Below are 26,450 nucleotides of genomic sequence, written 5' to 3' on the forward strand. Positions count from 1 at the left end.
GTAAGGACTTGAGGAAGAGGAAATACTAACAAGAATGACACATGAAGCAGTCCATTACAAAATAAGGCCACCTTTAACTATTATAAATTGTAGAACCAATCTGATCCTCAAGTTTGGATCTGTGAAGAGGTTTTTGAATAAAGCATAAAAGCCTAATAAATGATGAGTTTCCTTTAAAATATGCCTTTGCATTTGATGCCATTTTCTTTGCCAAGAATGCCTATTTTTCCCTGGCTCTCCGCATGGCTTGCTCCTTTCTCACGAGTTAGCTCAATCATCACGTTACAGAAGATTTCCTCTGCTTTGCTCTATCACAGCACCCTGTTTATCTCCTTCATAGACAAATACGCTAATTAAGTGTTAGAGTAACTGCTATCTCGGCAAAGGTAAGGGCCATAGCTGTCTTGTTCACCTTTATCCAAAGGCTAAGAAAGTTCCTGGCACACGTAACAGGTGAACAATAAATATCTGTAGAACGAAAAACCACTCTACCAAGTTTACACGAACATATACATGCCTATACAAACAAGGAAAACGCGGGATATCTGACAGAAAACAATCAAATGCGGAAAGTCTTGAAAATAACACCTGTACATACAGGTGAATATGGTTATAAAACACAAGTACCAACCAAAGAAACTCTGTCTTTAAAAATATGAAAACTTACTAGAAAGGGACCAGGAGTGGTTACTGGCTGTTTCTACTGAGATGCAAACAAGAAGAGTTTAAACTGGAATGAGTTAACAATAAACTAAATAAAATAAGGATTATCTGCTGTAGAATGACTTCCAACAGAGCTTTTGACACCTCTGGTCATGCCTGTCCCTGCAGAGCATGAAGTATGGTGGCTTCTAACAGTCACCACATATTCAGGATTAGTTAAGAACAGCTCAGACCACAGGTATTCATAAGTTAAAAAACTTGCTAAACGGCTTCTCCCCCAAATATTACAATTCAGAATTCATAATTATGTAAAATAACATAGATTTTATAAATTTAATACAACATACCTTAAAAACAGATGGCCCCTATCTGCTGATCAGACCTCAGCACCACTTTTCTAGGTATTCTGCCGAAGCAATTACATTTACAAAAGGTCCATTTCGTAATACAATCTGGTGATTAAATCCAATGAAATTCAACTCAAAAGAGGTTTGCTACTGAAATATTGAAAGTATCTTTTAAAAAGGGGGTTTATATTTTTAGATTGAATTTTCAGAAAGGATAAATATATTGAAGTAATTGCAGTATATCCCTGAAAATAATTATACTGCCACCTGTGCATTTTTTATGAGGTGTAAAGATAAATCAAAAGACTGCCAGGTTACACAAGTCTCTTATTACCTGTTGAAACTGAAATTTGGTGTAAGACAAAGGGACTTACTCCATATGAATTATCACTGTACTCAATTAACTGGTGCTGGCAGTATCAGTTCAACCATTGATGGTGATAGATGTCATGCTACACTGTTTTGGTGGAAAAGTAGAAATGGAGGAGAGGTTTAGAAAGATTTCCATAAAGTTTCCTTATAATGAGATTTAGCAGTAAGTAAACAAACACAGAAAGAATGAATATTTAAGACCCACTGAACACATTAAGGTCAAGGATTTCAAAAGTTAATCCACTTTTCTTCCCCCAAGAGTTTATTTTTGGTAAAAGGCAGAAAAATTAGTTTTTCTACAAGGGAAATCTGCTTCTAAATGATAATTTGAAAATCTTGATATATATTATATATTAAAAAAGACACACAAAAATAACAAAAAAGTGGGAATAACAGATTCGGTACTGTAACTTTATAAAGGCTTGCCTAAATCAAGAAGCAGCACACACACACACCTAATTTATGCAAACTAAAGATGTATATAAACAGCACAATACTGTGATACTGGATCATGATACATTACCTGTACACATAACTACTACTGTTATTAATAAACCTTTGGGACACTCAGGTTTATGCCCAACAAGACATCAGTAAGTCTTTAAAATCTTCTCTTCCTCCTTTACGGGAGAGTATTTCTAGACATTAATTTTCCCATCTAATATTCGAACATAGGAAACCAATTCCACAAGGTGCTTTAATTGATGAGACCTCAAGTGCTGTTTTCTCTTGAATTTTTGGATAGTAAACAGTCCACGGGGACCACACACAAATACTATGACAGAAGAGTTGGTACAGTAAGTCTTTTGATGGGACTTGATTGGTGATGAAGCTTTATGACATGCTTGAGCAACGCACTGAAGGGGATCCCATCTGAGTTAATACTTTGTCCAACCACTGTAGAGGTCCATTCAGATGAAGTTCAATCCAACAAGGAGTGCTTGTTACCGTCTGCCTTCTGTTTAAAAGAATGAAAGAAAATAATTACAAAATCAAAAGAATAACAGGGATATGGAAGAACTAAGATAAATCAATAGGCTGTATATACGAAAACCTAGATTCTTTTTTGAACGAGTATTAAGTTTGGACATCTATTATTTTGAAAACTGTTTAATCCTTAAAGTCTAACAAAGTACTTATAACATTATAAATAATCACTGGCAGGGCAGGAGACATAAACCAGCACTGTCCCAAGCAAATCAGAATATATACAGTCACTTTACTTATTAATCATCCGAAGAATAGAAAATACTCAAACAGAAAATGAAGTCCAAATGGAACAGAGTTCGGACTTAAAGTACATCAAAACAAAAATTCTGACCCAAGCTTACCACAGAAGGTTCAAAGCTGGGGTCCAATGTCCCCTGACAAAACCAACAACCAATATCCCTTTTAGCAAAATCATGCAGGTTTTTAATAAGAAACACCTCAAGTACTTCAACTAAACAAGCTATCCTCTAAAAATCGCACACTGTTCAAGGACATCCTGTCACTTTCACATGAAGATTTTAGTTCTTATTTATTATATACAGTAAGTCAGTAAGTCTATTTGCTTCAACGTGACAACCCAGCAAACATGAGGAAAGGCCATGATCAACTCTTCGCCTCCAAGTGACACATGCTCAGTATAACCTAGAACTACCACTGTATTTCAGAGGATGTGGTTTTCCGTAGCAGGTGGTGTTGGTGCCCTGCGACTCCCTTCAGATTCTCAGTGTTCTACAGCCCACTTCTAACTGTAGGTATCTGCATTTCTGTGCCTGCGAACCTCTGTTCTGTCCATATGTGGAACAGACCAGAAGTGCCAGTGAATTAACATCTCCAGGAACAGACCTCAACCAATGACACAGGAATTGGCATTTAAATGCCCAGTTTCTCTTCCCTCCAAGTGGCGTAATTCTGAGTGTCCTTTACTCTTTTCCCAAAGTTTTCCTAAGGGAACAGCTCTAGCGGTCCACCCACTCGAGGAGGAGGCTTAAGAACGGTATGTGTCGTATTCCCGCCCCTGCCTCTCTTCCTTACTTCCTCTTTCCTTGGCAGTGTTCCCTCCATTTCCTGAGTAAACTTCTAGCAGGCAAACCCTTGTCTCAGGGTCTGAGCCTCACATTATCTGTGCCCCTGCCTGATTATTCACTTCAGTACTCACTCACTTAACTGAGACATGAATTCTTTACACATCTGTATTTCCCCTTACTATGTCTCCTGATTTTTATGCTGGGAATCAAGCTGGCACTTAAAGAAACTGAAAAATAGTTTAGAAATCCAAACATCAAATCTATCTCCTCAGCACCTGTGTCATTAAGGATAAAAGGTTCCACAGTTCACAGATATATGGGTATCTAAGTTATTTTGATCTGTAAATATTAAAGGAAACTTTATTATCCAAAGTAGATGTACCTGAACTCCACTATTCATGAATACATACTGTATATTACTGCTTCTTGTATAGATTTTATATTATCTCTGGGTTAAAGAACAGCAGAGACCACAGTGAATGAAAGACAGTATCTCTTTCCACCAATCAACGCTGGTCTTAGCAGGAGACCCATTGACACACATGGCATTCTCTCTAACCTATGTAACTCATGTTTAATGCCACTCCATTTCTACCATGTTTCACAACATTATAATCTTTTGAAGGAGAAAAAGAATGACTGACCTAATAAACTGGTATCAGACAGTACTATCCGAATCTAATTTTAATATCAACTCAATCCAAGTTCAAAGGAAAAAAGAAACTCAGCATTGTTTAAAGTTATCCCATCTCAAAGGGGAAATGATTAAAACAAAAGAGAGCTACAGCAAAGTCAAAATATGAATTCTTGCACTAACATAACTTGGACAAAACAGTGACAAGTCTCACTTTAGATACAAATATATAACACATTGTATATTTTTAGAGAAGTAGTCAAACCAGTAGATCTCAAATCTCATCATCACAAAAGTCATACACTTCAAAATTTAAGACAGGGAATCAAGTTCAAATGAAATAAATTCTAAGAAGGGTGCAAACTGCTGAATGAAACACGAGTATTATTACTATACCATATGAGTATCTTCTTAAGCAGACATTCAAACTGTAAGTAATGTGAACTGGAGAAAGGCTAAGTATTTTATTTATAGGTTTATTCATTATTATGCTGATGAACTATTCCCTTTCTTTGCTGTGGAATCCAATCAACTGTTTAATCTAGCAACAGCCTAATTGATCTTACTCCCTGATGACAGATTGGTTCTGGTAAAACTCAATTATGTAACTGCTACTACTATCCTTAGAGAAGAGTCAAGGAGAGCTTTCCTCAGGTCCCATCTCTACCACTGAAAACGTGTCCTTGGGCAAACTATTAAATCTCACCTAAGCCTATTTCCAAATAAATATTGAGTTTGGACCTTTTTTTTTTTTTTTAAACTTTACAAAGACTGCAACCTTATAAAGAAAGAATAAAAACAGCAACAGTAATTCTTAGCTATGCCGAGAGGCATGAGATACTGCATTTAAAACACAGCACAGTGTCTGGTACCCAAATACCCCCTTCTGCTACTGAATAATGTTCAACCTTTTAACCTTATATTTAAGTCATCTCAACTTCTTTGTCCAGTCCTATTATTCTTTACTTTCTATACTCCAGTCAAACTGAACTATATTCTACTGCCAGGATCATCACTTTCCACCCCTGTACACCTGTGACTATTGAAATCCTAGACACCTTTTAGAACCCAGACTCTGGGCCATCTCTACCTCTCCTGGCCCCAGCAAAACAGCTCTCCTTCTATGAACTGATAACCCTTCCAATATGCCACTTACGGTATTTAACACTCTGCATTCTGTTACAGTGCCTGTCCATACACGTTTTAATTCTATGTTCTATGGTGCCAGCACAGGAATTTGCAATAGTTTTGAATCTAGAGGCCTCCAACTTTCTTTTGTTATTTTACATAAAGATTTGCTCTCTATAAACGTCAATGAAAATACGGATAAACTTCAGAAGATTCAAGGAGTGGAAGAAAAAGAATTACACTCTAGAAATTTAAGAAGTGAACATGCATGTCATACCGGTATTCTGCTCCCCACCCTTTCACAAAACTCATTCTTATGGTGCACATTCTAGTTAGCTGATACACGGCTTCAAAACCCTGATTAACGGACTGAGCCAGCAGAGCAGCAAACTCCTGGTTGTTGAAGATCTTCAGATTACAGCCTACGATTGAAAAAATATATAAAAACATGTACAAAGAAGATAGTATAAGAGAATCATCTTAAAAGAGCTACAGATATTAGAATGGTGGTGGTGGTGCAGTTGCTAAGTCGCAAAACCCCTTGGACCCTAGCCAGCCAGGCTCTTCTGTCCATGGGATTTTGCAGGCAAGAATACTGGAGTGGGTTGCCATTTCCTTCTCCAACAGATATTTAAATATGAGCATGCAAATCATCTCCTGATTCCAAAAATTAATAGCAAAGACAAACTCAGCAAGTTGACATGATAGGCCCATTTATATTGCTGGATCCATACCTGGTGGAATTTTACACACGGTTGCAGGGTGCCAGCCATATCTCTGATTACAGTTGGGGCTCTGCACAAAGATTGCACTATCACTTAGGCACTCGGCAAAGACTTCCCCACCTATGTAATATAAGCGCACTCCTCTTCCTAAAACAAAATACATATGGAATTAGTTTTACAACATTTACTACTTCAACATCACTTCTGAAGGATTCTTAGATGAAAAGTAAAATGCTATCAAGTATCGTGATGATCTCTCCCACAGCTATGCTTTTCCGAAATCTAACTTTGAAACATACTATTATTTTTCCAAGTATTTTCCAACAATGATTTTATTGATTCATAAAGATAGTATGTGCTCATTCCAAGTGCTTAATGTAGAAAAGTGGATAAGCAAAATAAAGAATTTCAAACAAATCATATTTTTGAATAAAGCAATTTAATTCATTTGAAGGAATTAACTAACGTCTAGATTAATATGCCTTCATTAAGATACACAGTTTTTCTTTTTAAAGAACCCACTATGCTTAAGAAAAGAAATAATAAAAATTATCATCTGCCCCTTTTAAAACTATATATTATTGTGGTAACCAGATCTCTATTTACAAACGCAGAATGAGGTAAGAAAAAATTATATCGGGAGATTTTAATATACCTCTTTCAGAATTTGACAAATCAAATATACATAAAATATAAGAAAGACAAGGATTAAAAAAAAAAAACTGTGAAAAGCAGAAATCTAAGACGGCACTTAACATTCTCATCCCTGGTGTGTTTATCTTGTCAATTATTCAGTCAAACACTAAGTAGTGCTTAAAGGAATTTTTCAGATGTATAGTTCTTAAATCAACTGACCCCAAGAAACGAAGAATATCTTCGGTGGGCCTGACTTAATCAGGTGACAAACCTTAGAGGGACTGGGCTGGTCCTGGAGAGAGGGACTCAAAGTGGGAGGGGAAGAACTTAACAGTCTTCACTGCTGACTGTGAAGATGCAGCAGGGCATGCAGCTGGCCTCTAGTTGCTGAGAGTAGCGTCTAGTGGACAGTCTGTAGGAAATTAGGATCTCAGTGCTACAACTTCAAGGAAGTGAACTCTGTAGTAATCACCTGTGAGCTTGGAAGGGGACCTCAAGCTTCAGATGAGGTAGGGTGAAAAAGCAGGGAAAGCCTACTTATTTAGAAGTAAATACGATAAGGTTAACCTCCTGTTGAATTTCTATGCAGAGCCCTAATGAGAACATAGAAAAATCAGAACTATTTTAAAGAAGGGTTAAACTAGTTAAAGAAGGGTGGATATTCAGAGGCCTTCATCACCTACAAGACATCTGAGTACCTCAGTGAGATTATGTAAAATTTATACATCAAACAAGATATGAGAAATTTCACACAGAGCCAATGAACATCTCTGAAGTCACTAGCACTTTGCAGTATCACAGACTCTTTAGTGATCAGCATTACTTCTCATAGGAGGTAATGGTTAATTAAATGAAAACAGAAGCACACTATTATTAAAAGAAGTTTCTTTAAGGTGATGAGAATTATGTTCAGTTATTTTAGTAGCATTCAAACTATTTCCCTCATTGTCAGAAAACAAAAACAAACAAAAAACCCCAATGTCCCAAAATGTTGCTATTCATATGTCTTAAATATATGCAAACTTACCACATTACATGTTAAAACTAAAGATTCAAAAAAAAATTAATTCATTTGAAAATCAAAATAGTAAACTTACTACATATTAACCTAAACAAGTTTATGAAAAGTAACTATTTCCCAAAGTAAGGAAAAAATTAGTGAGAAGAGTTTTATATCTTTGCAAACCTCCTTAATGTCTGGCTTAAGACAGTAGAATTCTCATCAGAGTCTATGTTTAACTTCTTGCAAAATCGCAAGCCTTGTAAGCTCTGGAATACTTCACTGTCGAGTCACAAGAGAATGAGAGTGAAAATGGCAAACGGCATCTTAGTACCATTACCAAAATAGTTTTCACCTCATAAACTTCCTGAGAGGGTACCTGGGACTACCACATTCTAAGATCCTCTGAATTATTTCTGAACAAGTTAATGGTGGTTTTTGTTTTAGATATCTTGCTTTAGATTAATAGTGTACAGATCTGATATATGAATTCACTGAAGCGGAGAAAAAACTAGATGTACACAAACTGAAAAAAATTCATGATTTGCTAAAATTACAACCCTAAAATCTGAACATGACAGCTTTTTGACTGGTAGAGGCTCAGCAAAGGAATTTTAACACATATTTACTGATGGACTTCCCAGTGTCGAGGGTGCCAAATAAGGAGAAACTCAAGATAAAAGTTCGCCGAGAGAGGAAGGATCACCAGAATCACTATTGAAGGCGGTGAAGCTGTGCAACGTGGCTGCACTTAAGCTGACAGAGAGAAGGCAGGCTTTCTTGCACACAATCTCTTGATGTGGTAAACCACACAGTGCTCACGTTATGAGTAAATGGCATTGGTTTTTCACACAAGGAAAACAAACATACCTATATGTCTTCTTGTCATTTCTACCGTAGCATTTCTGTTTACATTGGAGAGTAAACCTAGGCAGAACCTCTCAGAATTTGATGGATCTGTGAAGCCGTCTACGGTGAGCGAGGGCTGTGAGGCATGGAAGGTCTCTCCAACCCTCTGGTTTAATTCATAATATGCTATTGAACACCAAAACGCAGGCTCTGAGTAAGTAACTGGCTGCAAGTCTGGCAGAGGGGAAAAACAAACCCATAAAAGAAATGTTGTGTGAACAATTCAAGCCATGTCAAGCCAAGAATAGATTGAATATCATTATCTTTACATGTTCTATGCCAGCCTATACTGGCAATAGCCCAGGAAACAGACTTAACATCTACATCACGAACCCCAGATTCCAAAGATCACAGCAGATTTTCAGTTTCTCAAATTTCCCCTATCTCCTTAAGTCATCCAAATCTTCAAACATCTTTTTTAGACTTTATGGTGCATTACTTGTTCCACTAGTAATTCTACCCCAATTGCACCACATGTAAAATAAGTCAATTTGCATTATACAATTAATTTTGGGTAGGATCGAGTAGAACAAAGCTAAAGCAAGGATTAATACATCAACAGCCAAAGATTAAAAAAAAAAAACAAAAAAAAAACCTGTCATGACAGGATACAAAACATGACATATTTTTGACATTTGTCGATTTTAATGAGATTCTCACTGAGTTACCCTAATTACAAAAAGAGAAAGCCTGCATATACACAAGAAACAAAAATACAACACAAAGTATGCAAGTGGAAACACAATATAAATCGAAAGAATCTACGTATTTCATGGGAAAACAAGGACCATATATATTTAAGTGCTGTAATTTTGATTAAAATGCATAAGGAATACCACAGGAAAAAAATGACAATTTTGCAGAATAAATTCCAATGTGTAGAAACTAAAGAGAAATTGTGAAATTGTATAAAATGAAGACCAAGGTGCATACACACACATGAACATACATATGCACATGTATCAATACAAATACATACACATTAGCAATCACACATATGTATCTCCCATATCACATGTATATGCGAGCAATATGTCTCTATATTTATCACAGTCTCATATTAACAATTGCTATTATAAAATATAATAGAAACTAAATATACCCATAAAGTCTAGCCATATAGGACATAAAATTCCTCATGAACAATGCATATGATTTCCATGAATAAAATTTAACTTCTTATATTCATTATGTGCCAGGAGAAAGGTGTTTTAGTAATATTGAGGCACATTATCAGTATCATTTTTAAAAAAGCACTAATTTGAACAATCATCTGTTATTCATTGAGCTCTCTTTCTCCTATATATGGAAAATAATTACCAGAAAGGACATTTAAATAAAAAGGTGGAAGAGTACTTTTAAGTATTTGCAACTTACCCAAACTATGATTAACAGGGGAAAGAGTAGTAGGAGATAATTCTGCTGGAGATCCTGAAACAAAAGGATTCAATTTTAAAACAGCTTATGAAAGAAAGTATTTTCAAAACCTCTGACCAAATAATAAAATTTATTGTATCTAGCTGTATTAATAATCATAAATAATAACACAGATAATTTGCCAAGAATTCAAATGCTTAATGGGACGTTTAATTTTGGGAGCTTCAATATATAAAAGATAGAAAAAAGTCCTGGTTTCAAGTTACCCTCTTGCAAAGGCATCCAATGTTGTCAGTTCTTGGTGTATCTTTCCAGAAATATTCTACAAACCATACAAGCAAATGTATTTCTGTGCCTCCTGCTTTTTATGTACAAATGGTAAACACAATTCTGAACTTTGCTTTTTTATTACATATTCTTCTGTATCAACATCTAGAGATGCTGGTACATTTCCTTACTATTTACTTACACATCTATCCATAACATTACATTATGGTATATTATGATCCCATATTAACAGGTGTTCAAGAAGCAAGATTCCAATGAGCAACTAATCTTGCACATTTTGCATACTCTGAAGTGTATCTGAAGGATAGACTCTAAAAGGGAAATTGCCAAATCAAAGGACTCTCCATCTGTAACTTGGATAAATTTTGCCAAAATTGTCATCTACAAAGGTTGTATCAGTTTACACTCCCAGTCACAAAATAGTGAGGGGAGGCTCATGTGTTATTGCTGATAAATGAGAACAAGGTCTCAACAAGTGTAGTTTTAATTTGCATTTCCCTTATAAATGACACTCAGCAGCTTGATATTTGTTTATATTTTATTTCCTTCCTGTAAATAGTCTGTTCTTTTCTTTTGCTCAATTTTCTATTGTGGTGTTGATCTCTTTTCTCACTGATTTACAGAAGGCTCTTTATGTTTTAGCAATATGAGTCCTTTCATGGTACAGGATGCAAATACTTATTCATCTGTCTTATTTTTCAGCCCAATTTTGATTAAACAGTATTAAAAAACTTCTATGTGACATAATTAATCAATCATTTGGGGATATGTGACATTTTGACAAAAGTGGTGATAGGGGAAATTCTTTTCTTACTCTTAACTTTAAAGAAATACTTCTAGTATTTGCCCGTTAAGTATGATGCTGGTTTTAAGGATAAGAGATAAAATTCTTTATTTAGAAATTTTACATAAATAATCATAAGCAGTAAAGATCTGTAGATTTATGTTATAAGCACAAATGTTATGCTGCCTCATAAAGTCAAGCTAGAAGCTTTATGTCTTTTCTATGTTCTATAACAGTTTAAATAGTATTGGGATAACATATGCTTTAACAGTTTGGTAGAATTCCCATGTGAAATCATTTACAGTTAATAATTTTCTAGGGTTTATTCTAAGATATTACTCTATTTCTTCTACGAAAGATGACTGTTAAGACAGCTCTACTCTCTGGAGTCAGTTTGGGTAAACTATATTTTCTTTGAAAAAAGTATTTGTTTTTTCCAGTTTGAGGTAAACTGGTTAAATCTAATCAAGAAAATAAGGAAGGAAGGGGCACAAACACAAAAAGTTAAGAAAAAGAAGGAACACCACAGACAGAAGAGTGAGACATTACTTCACTCAATTTCAGGCAAATTTTGAAACATGTTTGCCGTAAACTGTCGTTAAATAATCGTAACTGTAGGATACACTTTGTTTTCTCATCATTATCCTCTACATATTTTGAGAATGTTACCCAAAAAAGCAAGACCTACAGCTCCCCAGTTTTAAAACTGCAGCAATGGCGCAGATGTCGAGTAAGGCCAGCAGCCCCCTGGTGTGCCCCTCCCTCTCTACACCACGTGAACCAGAACACCAGGCACACAGGTAAAACGGCAGCCCCCACGCAAACAAACGAACCAACAAATACAGAACAGGTGATGATTTCTGAGAAGCCAGAACAGCCTTCTATAACAAAGTTCTTGTGTTCTTTTTTTGTTCCTCAGTTTGAAAAATCTGTTGGCAAGTCATAACAGGTACAGCTATGAAAGGTCAAAACATATTTAGAACAATGAACTAAAACCCACTGCTGTTTCCTGAAGCTAAGATAAAATAAACAGAGCCACTATTAGAAATGGAGGAAACGGCCCAATTTTTCATATCTTTTAACTGCTTACTCTCTCTATTAAATACTTATTAGAAATGACCAGTAGAGTCATGGTTTATTAATTTTGACTGAGTCCAGTCGTATGTGATGAAAGTTAGAACTGAAAATTATGAAAAGTTGGTTATAATCATATACAAAATTTTTAGAATTAAGATAAAAATGTATTAGGTGGCAGAAGTTTTTAGAAACTTAAAAAAAAAAAAAAAAAAAGAGCCAGGTTAAATCATGATTACTCTGTTAGTTATTCATATATACATGCTTCTACTGAAGTCTGGGACTCGCAGTTATGAGAAGCAATAATCTCACTATTTAAAGCTAGTTTCTATTACTTGCAGCTAAAACATCTAGAGAAATCCTTGTGCACACAAGTTTGCATATATTTGTAGGATACATTTTTCAACAAGGAAATGCTGAACAAAAGGAATGTGAGGTTAAATTGTTATAAGGACCAAGTACCCTCCCAGGACATTCAGTCCCATCAACAATTTATGAGCATTTCTTCACGCCATGTCACTACCTTTTGACATACGACAATTTGAAAGATTTAAATGGGGCAACTCCTACATTTAAAATTTTTATTTATTTTTATTTTGTTATAAATAGTACACTCATGTCCTTTACATCCATTTATCTATTAAGCACTGTCTTTAACCTCTTGATTTGTAGGTTTTAAATCTAGAAATCAATTATGAGACTTCTTGCACATATTTCCCCCAAGTTTTTTGGTTTTATCTTTCAAAATAAAAAAAATTTTAATAACATTATTTTTTAGAGCAGTTTTAGCTTTACAGTAAAATCGAGCATTAATAATGTACAAGAGTTCCCATTTACCCACAAATGTACAACCTCCCCTGCCATCAGTGTCTCAGATCACAATGTACATTTACGACAACTGAGGAACCTACATAGACATTATTACTCAAAGCCCACAATTTATATTCGGGTTCATCTTTGGTTGATGTACGTTCTATGAATTTTGACAAATGTACGATGACATGTATTCACCATTATAATAGTAGCATACTGAATACTTATACTGTCCTAAAAATCTTTGTGTATTAATCCCTCCCTCCCCTTGAATCCCTGATCTTTTTACTGTTTCTATAGCTGTCTGTGTCTTTTCCACAACGTCATATAGTTGGAATCATACAGGTATATCCCCTTTTCAGATAGACTTCATTTGTAATATGCATTTAAGGTTCCATGTATTTTCATGCCTTTATCTGGCAGATTTCTTTTTAGCCGAATAACATCCCATTGTCTGGATGTGCCATCGTTCGTTTACTCATTCACTTACTGAAGGACACCTTAGTTGCTTCCAAATTTTGGCAATTAATGAATAAAGCCACTATAAACATCCGAGTGCTAGTTTCTGTGTGTACCTAACATAAACTTTCAACTTTAGGTGACTACTGAGGGGCATGACTGCTGATTGCATGCTAAGTATGTGCAGCTTTGTAAGCAGCTGCCAATCTGTCTCCCAAAGTGGCCATACCATTCATTTTGCATTCCCATTAGCAATGAATCAGAGTTCCTGACGCTCCCCTTCCTTGCCAGACTTCAGATTCTGGTCATTCTAAAGGTATGGAGCGGTAGTGTTCTAAATGTCATTTACTTAAGTTTATCAACCCTTTCTTCTGTGGTTTTATATCTTGCATAATTCTTGCTCAGATTATTTTAAAACTTCAAGTTCTCTCCAAATGGGATTCATGTTGATATGACTTACATATTTAGTATCTATTTTATAACTTTTTGAGAAATATTAAAATTAGTTTGAATTTCTTGATCAAAATTAATGGCAAAAAATGTATATTTTACTTTTTTTAAGTTTCAGTATATAAACTAACCATAATTATCATTCAAATAAAAAAATAGACATTCTTCCAAAAGGAATATATGGGAGGACAGAAAAGTTAGTTAAAGGCCTTAAAATAATTTCATTTTATCATCTTTAAATTCAAATTACAAAAAACAGTCCCAAAGAACTAAAATTATCTATGATTTTGTTTTTATACCAAAAAAGTCTTAAACATATGATTTAAAAAAAACTCATTTACTGAATACAGAGACCAATCACATTCACAAACCTTTCAAAAAACTGATCGTCATGCTGGCTTACTCCTTCCACCATATCCATACCTGATCACCAACCAAGTCCTACCTCAGCAAATACTGCAAAAGCAGGCGTTTTTCTCCATCTCTTCAGAAACACGCCAGAGGAAGCCTAGTGCAATAGTCAGGAACAGAATTTCTAGAATCTGAGATCCTAGGTGCAAATTCCTCTGTCTCTTTCTAGCTATCCTATGACATTAATTGTGGTACTGCTTTTTATGAATTAAACACCTGCTTTTAATTTTTCATAATGAATATCCACTTGTTGAATAATTCAAAATGCTGCATCAGAAGTTTAATCTGTAAAACACTGTCAAACTTTTGACACAGAATGGTAAAAATTTAAGATTAAGCAAAAATAAGATATAGAAACTATGTAAATCCAGTTTAAAAAATACATACTTCCTTCATGTTTCTTTATTATGTTCTATGTATTTCCAAGTTTTCTGTAAGCATGAATTGTTTTCAAAATGAGAATACAGTTGATCTTCTTTTGTTTTTATTAGTAATTTGTACAGGGTTCCCCTTATGGTTAGAATATAGAAGACTGTTGGAAAAACCCTTACTCCTACAATAAGAAAGTATCAGAAACACTAAAAAATTGTATTTTTACCAAAAGTGACCCCAAAACTACAGACTCATTTAAATTGTAAGTCATTTACTGAAAGGGATGAGCTCTTCCTACATTAAGTAGGGAGTGGTAACCATTTTCATTGCTGGGAATATCTGCCAAGTTATCACACACAGGACTGTTCTTGCCAAAGGACAAACCAGATTAAAATTTAATGGCCACACACAGGCAACTGGAATCTGAGAAGCTCAAGCACAGATACAGTCCTCTTCACTAGCCAATTCTAACTCCCATATCTGACTTGTTGAAGGCAGGTGAAAATTCCAAGTAAACCTCACCCTCTATCAGACTAGAAATGAGGGAAGGCGTTCACAGTCTATGAGGTTGGAAAGCGGACATCCCATCTGGGTCCCTGATACACGCAATAGAGATACTAAAACAAGCAAGATCTCTGAACCAATGAAAGCTTGGGTTCATCATTTATACACAATGTTGACGGATGTTTATGTTTATATGAGACACATTTTATAACAAGAATCACTTCATCAGAAGGATGTAATTCGAAATGTGTACCATTTAATAAGAGACTCAAAATACATGAAGCAAAAACTGACAGGACTAAACGGAGAAAGAGATAAACTCAAAGTCACATTTAGAACCAAGTCAGAGTTAAGAAGATTTAAACAGTATCAGCAATGACCTCAACCAACAATGACACCTAGAGGAACACTACAACTGCACAAAATTCTTTTCCACTGTAAATGGAACTGTGAGTCAAAGTTACGTATACCACACCGCGGCACAAAATAATTCTTAGTAAATTCCAGAGGCCTGAAATCATACCCAGTATGTATGAAACATAATGGAATTAAGCTAGAAATCAACAGACTATCTAGAAAGCCCCTACACTTCTAAAAAATCATGGATCAAAGAAATAAAAGAGGAATTAGAAAATACTTGAATGATAACAAATAATACTGAAAAATAACATTAAAATTTGTGGTATGAAGCTAAAATAAGGGTTGGAAGGCAATTTTCAGTTTTAAAAGCTTACATTAGAAAAGAATCAATGGGAAAAAAATACAAAAGAATCAACTATCTAAATTTAAACTACAATGCTCTAAAAACACCAAATTTAATGCAAAGTTAAGTAGAAGAAAATAATGAAGAATAGAAACAAATCAAATAGTAAAAAGAGAAACACAACGGAAAAATTTAACAAGCCCAAAACTGGGTATTTAAAAATATTAACTGATAAAGCCCCTGCAAGATTTATCAAGAAAAAAAAATAAATTATCAGTATTATAAGTAAATAATCAAGATTTGCATGATCTTGCAGACATCAAGGGGATAACAAAACATTAGAAATGACTTTATAGCAATAAAATTTACCACTCAGATGAAATGAACAAATATCTTTTAAGACACAAGCTACCAAACCTACATAAAAAATAGAAAACAGAGAATCTAAACGACTCCCAATTTTAAAAACCCTTCCCTTTAAGAGATGGTTTCTCTAGTAGGAGCTATCAAGTAGTTAAGGAAGAAATAACAATCCTATGCAAAATTTTTCAGAAAATAGGAGAAAATCTCATCCAATTTAGAGTCCATTACTGATACTGAAGCTACAGAAAAACATTATATGAAAACTAAAGACCAAAATCCCTTATAAACATAGACTTGAAAATCCTTTAAAAAATTATCAAATCAAACCCACAAAGATTTTTATTAAAGTGCAATTTATCATAACCAAATAAGGTCAAAATTGGTTTGTTATCAGAAAAATCACTTTGTGAAATTCACTTCAAAAAGGAATAAAACTGTATGATCCTCTCAGGAGACGCAGAGAAAGTATGGACAAAATTCCACGGCCATTCATTACAAACATTCAAAGCACCAGGAACAGAAAGAAATATCCTCAATCTGATAATCTATTAAAAATCCATAATTAACATCTCACTTATTCAGGAATTATTAAATGTATTCGCCCTATGATCAAGAACAATGTAAAAATATCCATTCTTAGTATTTTTATTCAACAGTTTACTGTAGGGCTTAGCCAGGACAGAAAAAGAAAAAAGCATAAAAATGAGAAAGTAAGAAGTAAAACTGTTTTCAGAAAATCTTAGGAATCTACAGAATACTAGATATGAAAAGTGACTTTAGCAAAGTTCAGGAAAAAAAACCAACAGACAATAATCAAATTTTACTCTATATTCTAGGAATAAACAATTAAAAAATAAAATTGAAAAATAAATTTATAATAACAGCAAAAGGTTAAAACAGTGAAGCATGCATCTCATAACAGCTATACATCTATGCTAAAAACTATAAAACACTGCAGAGATGGCACACCCAGTAAGACCATTACTCTCAAGTTCACAAACCTGACCCTTTGTTCCTGGCAAATTACTTTCCTATTTTGAGAAGATCCTAATCATGACAATGAACTGCTCCTGCTCTGAGATCTCAATTCCCTCAATTTACTTCTAATATCCATGCAGTCAACTTTAATGGTTAATTCACCTTTTTTATATTTTCTCTAAATACACTCATACAGTATTTCCTATGAGTTAGGTACTATAATTATCCCTAGTTTACAGATAAGGAAACTGGTGCCTACATCATCAAGCATAGAGCAGAGGGACAATTCAAGTCCAGGCAGTCTAGTTCAGAGGCCAGTCATGCTATCCAGCAGCCATGCATCTGGTTAGAGATGCTGTCTTCTGAGTATAGCATGTGAACCTTATCTAGGGGTACACAAAATGACCAGGTTGCAAGAAGAAAAGGTTAGAACTAAACCAAACCTGTATTTCTTATGACGTTCATTCAGCCTGATCGCTAAAGTCCACAGGCTTTAAAGAATGAAGGCTTGATCAGAGAAATTAAAACACAAAGCAAAACAAAAAATAACATGTACCTGCTCATACAGTTCTGTATTTTACTTTATTTGTCCTCTGGCTTTATTTTTTTTTTTTAATTTTATTTATTTATTTTGGCCCCGAGGCTTGCAGGATCTTAGTTCTCCCAACAGAGATTAAACCCGTGCCCTCTGAAGTGCAAGCACAGAGTCCTAACCACTGGATCACCAGGGAATGCCCCCAACTATTAACTCCTTCTATCCCAGAAGGGTTTCAAAGATTAATTTAATCATGTCTTCCCTCAGGAAAAGTATGGACCAGAGTTTAAAGAGAGGTCAATTTTGTTCTAAATTGGGATCCTGCAGCAGTCAGAAAATTCTTGTCACTGCACTAAGACAATAATAGATAGCAGGTGGAAGACTAGTATTGAAGCAACTTTTTAGCATCTCATGAATCAAATATTCACACTGTCACTGTCATTAGAGTAAATACTTTTAAATGTGTCATTTTGAAAAAGATAGTAACATTTCCTCCATTGAAACAGAATTAGAAATATTAGGTTATGTTCAAAGCTAGCCCCAAAACAATGAATTCATTTTGATTCAGCTTATTCCCCCACACTGGATTTTGACCCATTATCATAACTAAGTCATGTCCGACTCTTTGGGCTCCCATGGACTGCAGCATGCCAGGCTTCCCCATCCTTCACTATCACCCAGAATTTGCTCAAAGGCATGTCCATTGAGTCGGTGGTGACATCTAAACATCCCATCCCTCTGCCACCCCCTTCTCCCTTTGCCGTCAATTTTTCTCAGCATTAGGATCTTTTCCAATGAGTTGGCTCTTCCCATCAGGTGGCCAAAGTACTGGAGCTTCAGCAGCAGTCCTTCCAATGAATAGTCAAGGTTGATAGCCTTTAGGACTGACTGGCTAGATCTCCTTGCTGTTCAAGAGACTCTCAAGCGTCTTCTCCAGCACCACAGTTTGAAAGTATCAGTTCTTTGGCTCAACCTTCTTTATAGTCCAACTCTCACATCTGTACATGACTACTAGAAAAACCATAGCTTTGACTATACAGACCTTGGTCGTATAGTCATGTCTATACAACACGACTACAGATGTCTCTGCTATCTCTGTATACACTGTCTAGGTTTGTCACAGCTTTCCTTCCAAGGCAATCATCTTTTAATCGCATGGCTGCTGTCACCGTCCACAGTGATTTTGGAGCCCAAGAAAATAAAGTTTGTCACTGTTTCCATTATTTCCCCATCTATATGCCATGAAGTGATGAGACCACATGCCATGATCTGAGTTTTCTAAAAGCTGAGTTTTAACTGAGCTTTTTCACTCTCCTTTTTCACCTTTATCAAGAGGCTCTTTAGTTCTTCCTCACTTTCTACCATTAGAGTGGTTTCACCTGCATATCTGAGGCTGTTGATATTTCTCCCGGCAATCTTGATTCCAGCCTATGATTCATCCAGCCCGGCTTTTCACATGATGTATGTTAAGTTAAACAAACAGTGACAATATACAGCCTTGACACAGTCCTTTCCCAATTTTGAACTGGTCCGTTTCTAACTGTTGTTTCTTGACCTGCATACAGGTTTCTCAGGAGACAGGTAAGGTGGTCTGGTATTCCAATCTCTTTAAGAGATCGGTTTGTTGTGATCCACACAGTCCAAGGTTTTCTTACAGTGTTGTAGTTAGGGATGTCCTTGGCACAGATCAGCTGGTTGGAGGGCAAGTCTTTGCCCAACTTGTGCTTGGATGTGCAGCAAAAGTTCATGAAGGTCTGGGCCACCACGCTACCACCATCACAATGGCTATCCGTGAACCTGGTCTTGGTCAAACATAAAGTGTGTGTTTTTGATCACATTCATTCAGAAGCACAGGGAAAGCTGCGGGCAGGTGGGCGTATGGTCAGCCAGGCATCGGCAGCCCTTGGGACATGGGGAGAAGAGCTGGCCTATGGCCTCCCCATCCTCCCAGCTCTGGCCTACACGGTGACCATGGATTTCCATGCAGCTGGGGAGACAGGTCCAGAGAGCCAGGCAGTGAGTGAGAGCTGTTCCCACTGCACCCTTGCCCCACAGTCCCAAGATGAGGTGTGCATACCCAGAGGCGCTCTCACGTGGGGTCACCCATGGGCACGGCCATGGTCCTCTAAGCCTGAGCACTTGTTCAGGACTGGGTTGGCTCCGGGAGACACAGCCCTGCAGACAGCTGATCTCTGACCCCAAACACCACCTGTACAACAGCCATCAGCTGGGTTACCAACAGCCTCTAGCCACATGTCACTGTTCAAATCAAATAAAGATAAAAATTCAGGTTCTTGGCTGCACCAAATATGTCAAGTACTCCTAGAAGCATGTGGCCACGTGGACAGCATACACCTAGAACCTTCCACCATTCCAGAGAGGTCCCTGGACTGTGGCCCACCAGGCTCCTCTGTCAATGGGATTTTCCCGACAAGAAAACTAGTATGGGGTGCCATTTCCTTCCTTAAGGGATTTTCTAGATCCAGGGATGGAACCCAGGTCTCCCACACTGCAGGTGGATTCATTACCGACTCAGCCACCACGAAGTGCCTAACCAGTGATTATATTCATCTTATTGCTCCTCGGATGTTTCACCTATATTATCCAATGGGCACTAATTGGAATCCTTATGGCTTTTTGTGCCTGGCTTCTTTCACCTAATATAATGCTTTCAAAGTTCATCCATGTTGTAGCATGCACCAGTATTTCATTCCTTTATGTGGTTGGATAATATTCCCAAGTATGGATATAACTCACTTAATTTATCCATTAATCATCTGATAGACAATCTGGGTCATTTCTACTTTCAGACTACTATGAATAATGCTTACATTTATGTGCAAGTTTAGTTTGGAAATGCTTTCAATTTTCTCGGGTGAAACTGCTGGGTCTTATTGTTATTCTATATTAAACTTTGAAGAACAGCAAATCTTTCCAAGGTAACTGAACCATTTTCCCACTAGCAACATATGAAGACTTTTAACTTCTCCGATCTTCATCAAGACTTCTTATTATTCTTCTTTGATTACGGCGCTTCTTTGGTGGCTCAGTGGTAAAGAATCTGCCTGCAATGCAGGAGACCTGGGTTCAATCCCTGGGTCAGAAGATTCCCTGGAGAAGGAAATGGCAACCCACTCCAGGATTCTTGCCTGGGAAATCCCACGGACACAGAAGCCTGGCAGCTACAGTCCATGGTTTCACAAAGAGTTGGACTTTTTGATTACAGCCATTCTAGAGTGTGTGAAGTGATATGTCATGATTTTATTTGCATTTTCCCTGATGACTAATGATGTCATCAGAGTATATTTTTATGGTATTCATGTCTAAGTGTCACAGAAGGAACTGTCCATCACAGGGCAAAAAGGAACATGGCTGATTTAGGAATATAGTTCTGTGAGGTCCAGTGGTTAGGGCTCTGTGCTGAGGGTAGGGAATGAAGAACTCTATAAGTCATTAAGCCAAAATTAAAAAAGAAAGAAAAAGATTCACAACATGCTATATCAAATGATCATCACCTACTTTTCTTCATCATTTACTATTCTGAAAAGCTATAAAGTATGATTAGCTATAGCAGAATTTCTTTACTTGGAAATTGAAATAATGAAAGAATTTAAGCAACAGAATTATTATAAAGCCAACCACCCAAGCCCTTGCCATTTAGAAAATCACTTAGATTATCATAAATATAGAATGCCTTAGTATAGACTGCGTAGAAAAGCTATGCTTTTCTTGGCAGGTTGTGATATTAAGGTGTCCAATCCTTAAGATACAACCAAGATGGAATAGATCAAGATATACAATTACAGGGACATCACAGCTACTTCACTGGTAACCTACTAGTTATGATGGGTTATACACATTCTATTATATAACAACTTTTCTATGTGTGTAATATTTATTACATGTCAAAATTTTTTCTTCATTGTGTTTAAAGTTGACAGCCAAGTATTAGAAATTAAAGTAGGTCAAGTACAATATACAAGGTACTTTATGTAAACAATCTACTATAAGTCAGAACTATTAAGTTAAAAGAGCACTAAAAAGCTGATCCCCATATCTTACTTCCAAGTTCCTCTGAAAACCTGTTATTGGGTTAATTAATTAGAGTCTTTCATCACGAAGACATTTATTCATAAAGTCCCTAAAACTTTAAACAGAAGCACAAAACACTTGAAAAATATCTGAGTGTTCCCTGATTTTTATTTAACTCTAGTAAGAGAAAATCTTAACAATTATTCTGCAGAGTAGTACATGTTAATCTTTCACTGACAAAGAGGGTCCTCTCTCTGATTGCTCAAATATGATTAAATCAAAATAAAAGATTCCATTTTTTTGGATAGGGGTCCCAACTTTTCTAAATATAAGGGTAAGTAATAATTTTAGTGAATTTCAAACACGACAAAATTGTGTATTTAATTACTGAGTAATTTTGAAAATATTTTTTACCTGTATCCATACTTTGGTTCAACTGTTGATCACTTGTTTCTCCATCTTCACTGATATATCCAGGAGGTGGCGTTTCTACAAAAGTTTCGAACAAATCAAGTACAGCTTCAATTTAATCTCAATGCCTTTTCTCCCAGCTACCAAAGATACCAACAAATCACTCCAAATAACATATGAACGTTATATAACATCACTATAAAAAGCAGTACTGGATACTGAGGGCTTATGACTCAGGTTCTGACCCAAACCTTATAGGTGAATCCTTAAAACCCACTTGTAACACAATTGAGCTCTCTGTGCATATTTTCTTAGCATTATTTACATATCTGGCTCATTCTCATTTGAATATTTTCTGGGGCAAGAGCCAAAAATATAACTTCAAAGATGCCTGTTCTTAATCAGAATGTTTAAAAGAAATTAGTAACCAAAGAGAATTTTTTAACTAATGGCCGTCGTAAATGGGTACTTAGACACACAACATAGGCACACAGGTTTCAGGTTTACAAAGTAATACAGGCTGACATACTATACTAGGTTCTATACGGCAAAATACGGTAATATAGTTCAGGAATGGTCTAGCCTGAATTCTATCTAAAAAGTGGATTGCTTTAGTGATTTCCAGACAGTAAGTCCTGAATGCTTGAGGCAGAAAATTAAATTCAAGTAAAACTGCTGCTACACAAAACTGAGGTCAATTACTTTCTGAAAATACGTAAGATTCTAATGTGTCATTTCCAAAATGACAAAATGTTTATATTCAGAAATATATGAGCAAAATGTTTATAAACAAAATGTTTATATTCAGAAAGTACTTGAATATCTGAATAAGCTTCATGTAAAATAAAAAATTTATACAATTTTACCAATCATAATTCCAAGCAGGAAAAAAAAGTTTAGGTGATGCAGGTTAAACATCTCCTTCATGAGCTCCTGACAATCTCTCTTCAATAAGTTAATTTTAAGTTTTAACTTAAGTATCAAACTTTTCGTTTTAAATGTCAGTGCCCCCCAATTTTTAATATGAGAATAAAATAAATTCCTTCATAGTAATACTCGAACAACAAAGAATATAAAAATAAGAATATATACAGTTATGTGCTATTTTAAAAGTTAAATCAAATAAAATTAAAAACAGCTAAGCTTTGCCAGTTTAACCACAATGTCTCAAAGGTGTAAACAGGGAAAAATACTGAACTGATATATACGCTATTCTTTTTCATTTTTCTCCATTATTATTTATATATAAAATAGTAAACAATAAAGGTATAATACTAGTGTCTTGGAGGAAATGTTACAATTTCTTTCGCAGGGGAATAAAAAGTGAACACCAAGGTTTTGCTCTCAGTTGGAGCTGGGTAAAGATCCACTGTCCAGAAAAGCAGGTTAAGTATAATCCACATGTGATTTTCCACTTTGTAAAAGACCCATATTTAAACAAAGATGATGGAAAAGCAGCCCAAATATCTCCACAGGTAAAAGTCAAACATTTTGATTAACATCCTTCTACATAATCACTGGGTAGGTGTCTTACAAGAGCGAATGCTTACACCTCAGTTTCCTAAGGATTGCTGAATTATACTAATTCCCACATCAGATTTAAGGACTCCCTCAATCCAACACACTACTCACATGTAACTACTTATAGCCAAATTCCTCTCCCTACAAAATGCCTTGTGTTCACCTTGCTTCCACTTGTCCTAGCCCCCATTTTCCACAACAAACTCTTTGCCCTGTACTAACTCCTCAAAATGTTTATGTTTCCCAATAAAAGCAGCTTTAAATCTTCTTTTGGAATAAATAGTAATAAAAGAAAAAAGCATTAAGATAGTCAGAAAACACTTTTTAACCTTAAAATTAGCTGTTTTAAAAAAGTCTTTATTTATTTTATGTTTTCAAAATTACCTCCAATGAACAAGCATTATTTCCATGATGAGACACATTAAGACAATTTCTCACTATAGCTGAAACTTGAAGCTCCTTACACATCTTCAGTGGTATAAATAAAACATAAAAGTGGAATAGATAAATACTACACATGGAGAAAAAAATTCAAACACCAAAAAATCCCATATACAGCTAAATGCTCATGCTTATACCTTTAGTTTATACTGGACATGTAATGTAATAGAGCGGAATTTGAGAATCATGTAGTTCATTTATTTTTCAGCATTACTGAGTCTCAGATGAAAAAGAACTAAAATAGAAGTTTCCTCATTTTTCAGTACAACATACATGTTGCTATGTCTGCAGAACTAAAATTTTTAAAAAGCCAAACCATAACTTATTATTAATAGATGAATGTTTATGAACAAAATTTGTATCTATCTCACAGTTTAGGAGACTCAGAAGGCAAAAATACCTGGGATATAATTACTCTGCGGCTCGATTCCTGCTGGGAAGTTAGTGTTTTCTGGAATGGAGTGGGTGTAGTCATCCAGGGGGGGCAGTTCCGTTAGGATCTCCGTGTGCCGGGGCACCAGCACCGGGGGCAGAACTGAAAGAGCCGAGAAGTCCACGTCAACGGCAAGCAGGTGAGAACGGGCCCTTCTACTAGAAGCTTCACACACACAAAGAATTAGCCCGATTAATGTCTGAAGTTTAGGATCGACTTATTTGGTATTATTCGGCTGCTGAGAAACTGACAAACCTGATTATGATTTTAATTTACCACGAAGTCCACAATCTAAATCTCCAAGTTCTGATTTACCTCGTACTTCTGGGGAAAGAGTGATCCTGATCATATTATACGACCACAGAAGTTCATAAATCCTCACTGGAAAGGTTGCAAAAAGATTTGTAAAATCTAGCTTTTTTTTCCCTAAATATAGCAGCATTCTATTAAGTTTCAAGTACTAAGTAAACTGAGTAAGTAAACTGTAAGTCCTGCTATGAGTTTTACTAAACTGCTTAGTTACAAATGGTATCATTAAAGTGCATCAAAAAACCAAAGAGCGAAATGAATTAAAACAGGTAATGCAGCAGACAGGTAATGAAACTTATTCAGTTCTAAGCAGACTGTTATCTATAGGATTAGAATTTCCTAGATATGTACTTTGATGTGAAATATTATTTCAAGAAACTAACATATCTTTCCCTCTAAGATATAGTTTCCATAACATATAATCAACATTTTTTTAGTATTTTTAATTACTGCCAAAAAATATACTGAATTCAAGGTAACTTTAATTAGAGTTTTATGCTCCCCTGGTATGTCAGATGGTAAAGAATCCCCGCCTGCAATGCGGGGGACCTGGGTTTGATCCCTGGGTCAGGAAGAAAAGGGAATGACAACCCACTCCAGTATTCTTGCCTGGAGAATGCCACCGACAGAGGAGCTTGGTGAGTCCATGGGGAAACAAAGAGTCAGACACAACTGAGCAACTAACACTTTCACTTTTCACTATTAGAGTTTTATACCAAAGTTTCCCTGGGTCAATTAGGTGTAAGAGTACCTAATATACTTAAATTCAAGCATTTAACTAAAACGAGGGAAAAAAACTAATTTTCCTACCTGGTGTCTCAACTCTCTGGTAGTGGTAAGGGTTTACACATACTTCATCCTTTTTAAGATTAAAAGCATATTCGCAGTTTTCAATTGCTTTGAGTTCATGATGACTGTGAAGATCAGGCCAGCGCCATAAGCGGCAATATATTACATGAGGCAGTCCTTTTCGATGGGACACCTGAAGACGACCATCTAGAGACCTGTTGGGAAGCAAGGGGAAAAGAAAGATGGGAACTTAAAAAAAAATAAACATACTCAATTGGGCTAAACTAGTACATTAAGAGCATAAAGAAAGGAATGACAGACATTTAGTTAGTTTTAATGAGTACAAGGAAGAAAAACGTACTATCTTATGGATCTGATATAAAGGTAAGCAGCAGCACTAGGGTATTTTTCTTATAAACATGCTACATAAATAACTCAAATGTCAATCAATGAACAGGGAGCCACTTGGGGAAAAAAATGTTTTTTTAAAAAAAGTCTCAAACAGCTACACTTGAAAAATGTTATCAACTTCTATCTCTAGTGACTCAAACTCTTACTTAGGGAGGCTTAAGGGCATTACTTCTGTAGGTGACTGAATTATCAAAAAAAGGAACTAGTGTGAAGAATGATAAATACCAACAACGATGTAAAAGTCACTTACTAAAACTAACGTAGTTCATTACCCAGTTGTGACCATTTTGAGTACTGAGGTATATTTTCTATAGCTCACACATAAATGCAGATGGTGATGAAAATGATGAGATGAAATGGACAAATACCAATATGCTCAAAAAGAGAATAAGGTGATTAAAAAAAAATAAAGAACCAAAATGAGTCAGCCTAGCATTAATTGTGACATAAGGGGTTCAGTAAATAACCATGTACTTATTAGTATAAAGATGAGATTTAGATGACAGCAAGAAATTTAGCAAAAACTGGTTATGTATCTACTGAAAAATTAGGCCAACAACAGA

General features: G+C 35.7%; 1 protein-coding gene across 3 annotated transcripts in view; it reads right to left on the bottom strand.

Annotated features, from left to right (window-relative positions):
* Positions 1-1,621: 1,621 nt before the first annotated feature.
* SMAD2 (SMAD family member 2) overlaps positions 1,622-26,450 on the bottom strand; it is an 82,663-nt gene continuing 57,834 nt past the window's right edge. For all 3 annotated transcript variants that reach the window (XM_055559401.1, XM_055559399.1, XM_055559400.1), the window contains 8 exons: positions 25,498-25,691; positions 24,346-24,480; positions 21,987-22,061; positions 9,807-9,860; positions 8,391-8,603; positions 5,894-6,031; positions 5,437-5,581; positions 1,622-2,340 (listed from right to left, as the gene is read on the bottom strand). In XM_055559401.1, the coding sequence (XP_055415376.1) occupies positions 2,217-2,340; positions 5,437-5,581; positions 5,894-6,031; positions 8,391-8,603; positions 9,807-9,860; positions 21,987-22,061; positions 24,346-24,480; positions 25,498-25,691 (1,078 nt within the window). In that variant the 3' untranslated portion in view covers positions 1,622-2,216. The remainder of the gene's footprint in view (positions 2,341-5,436; positions 5,582-5,893; positions 6,032-8,390; positions 8,604-9,806; positions 9,861-21,986; positions 22,062-24,345; positions 24,481-25,497; positions 25,692-26,450) is intronic.

Source organism: Bubalus kerabau, chromosome 21 (genome assembly GCF_029407905.1).
Source record: "Bubalus kerabau isolate K-KA32 ecotype Philippines breed swamp buffalo chromosome 21, PCC_UOA_SB_1v2, whole genome shotgun sequence".
Taxonomy (NCBI): Eukaryota; Metazoa; Chordata; class Mammalia; order Artiodactyla; family Bovidae; genus Bubalus; species Bubalus kerabau.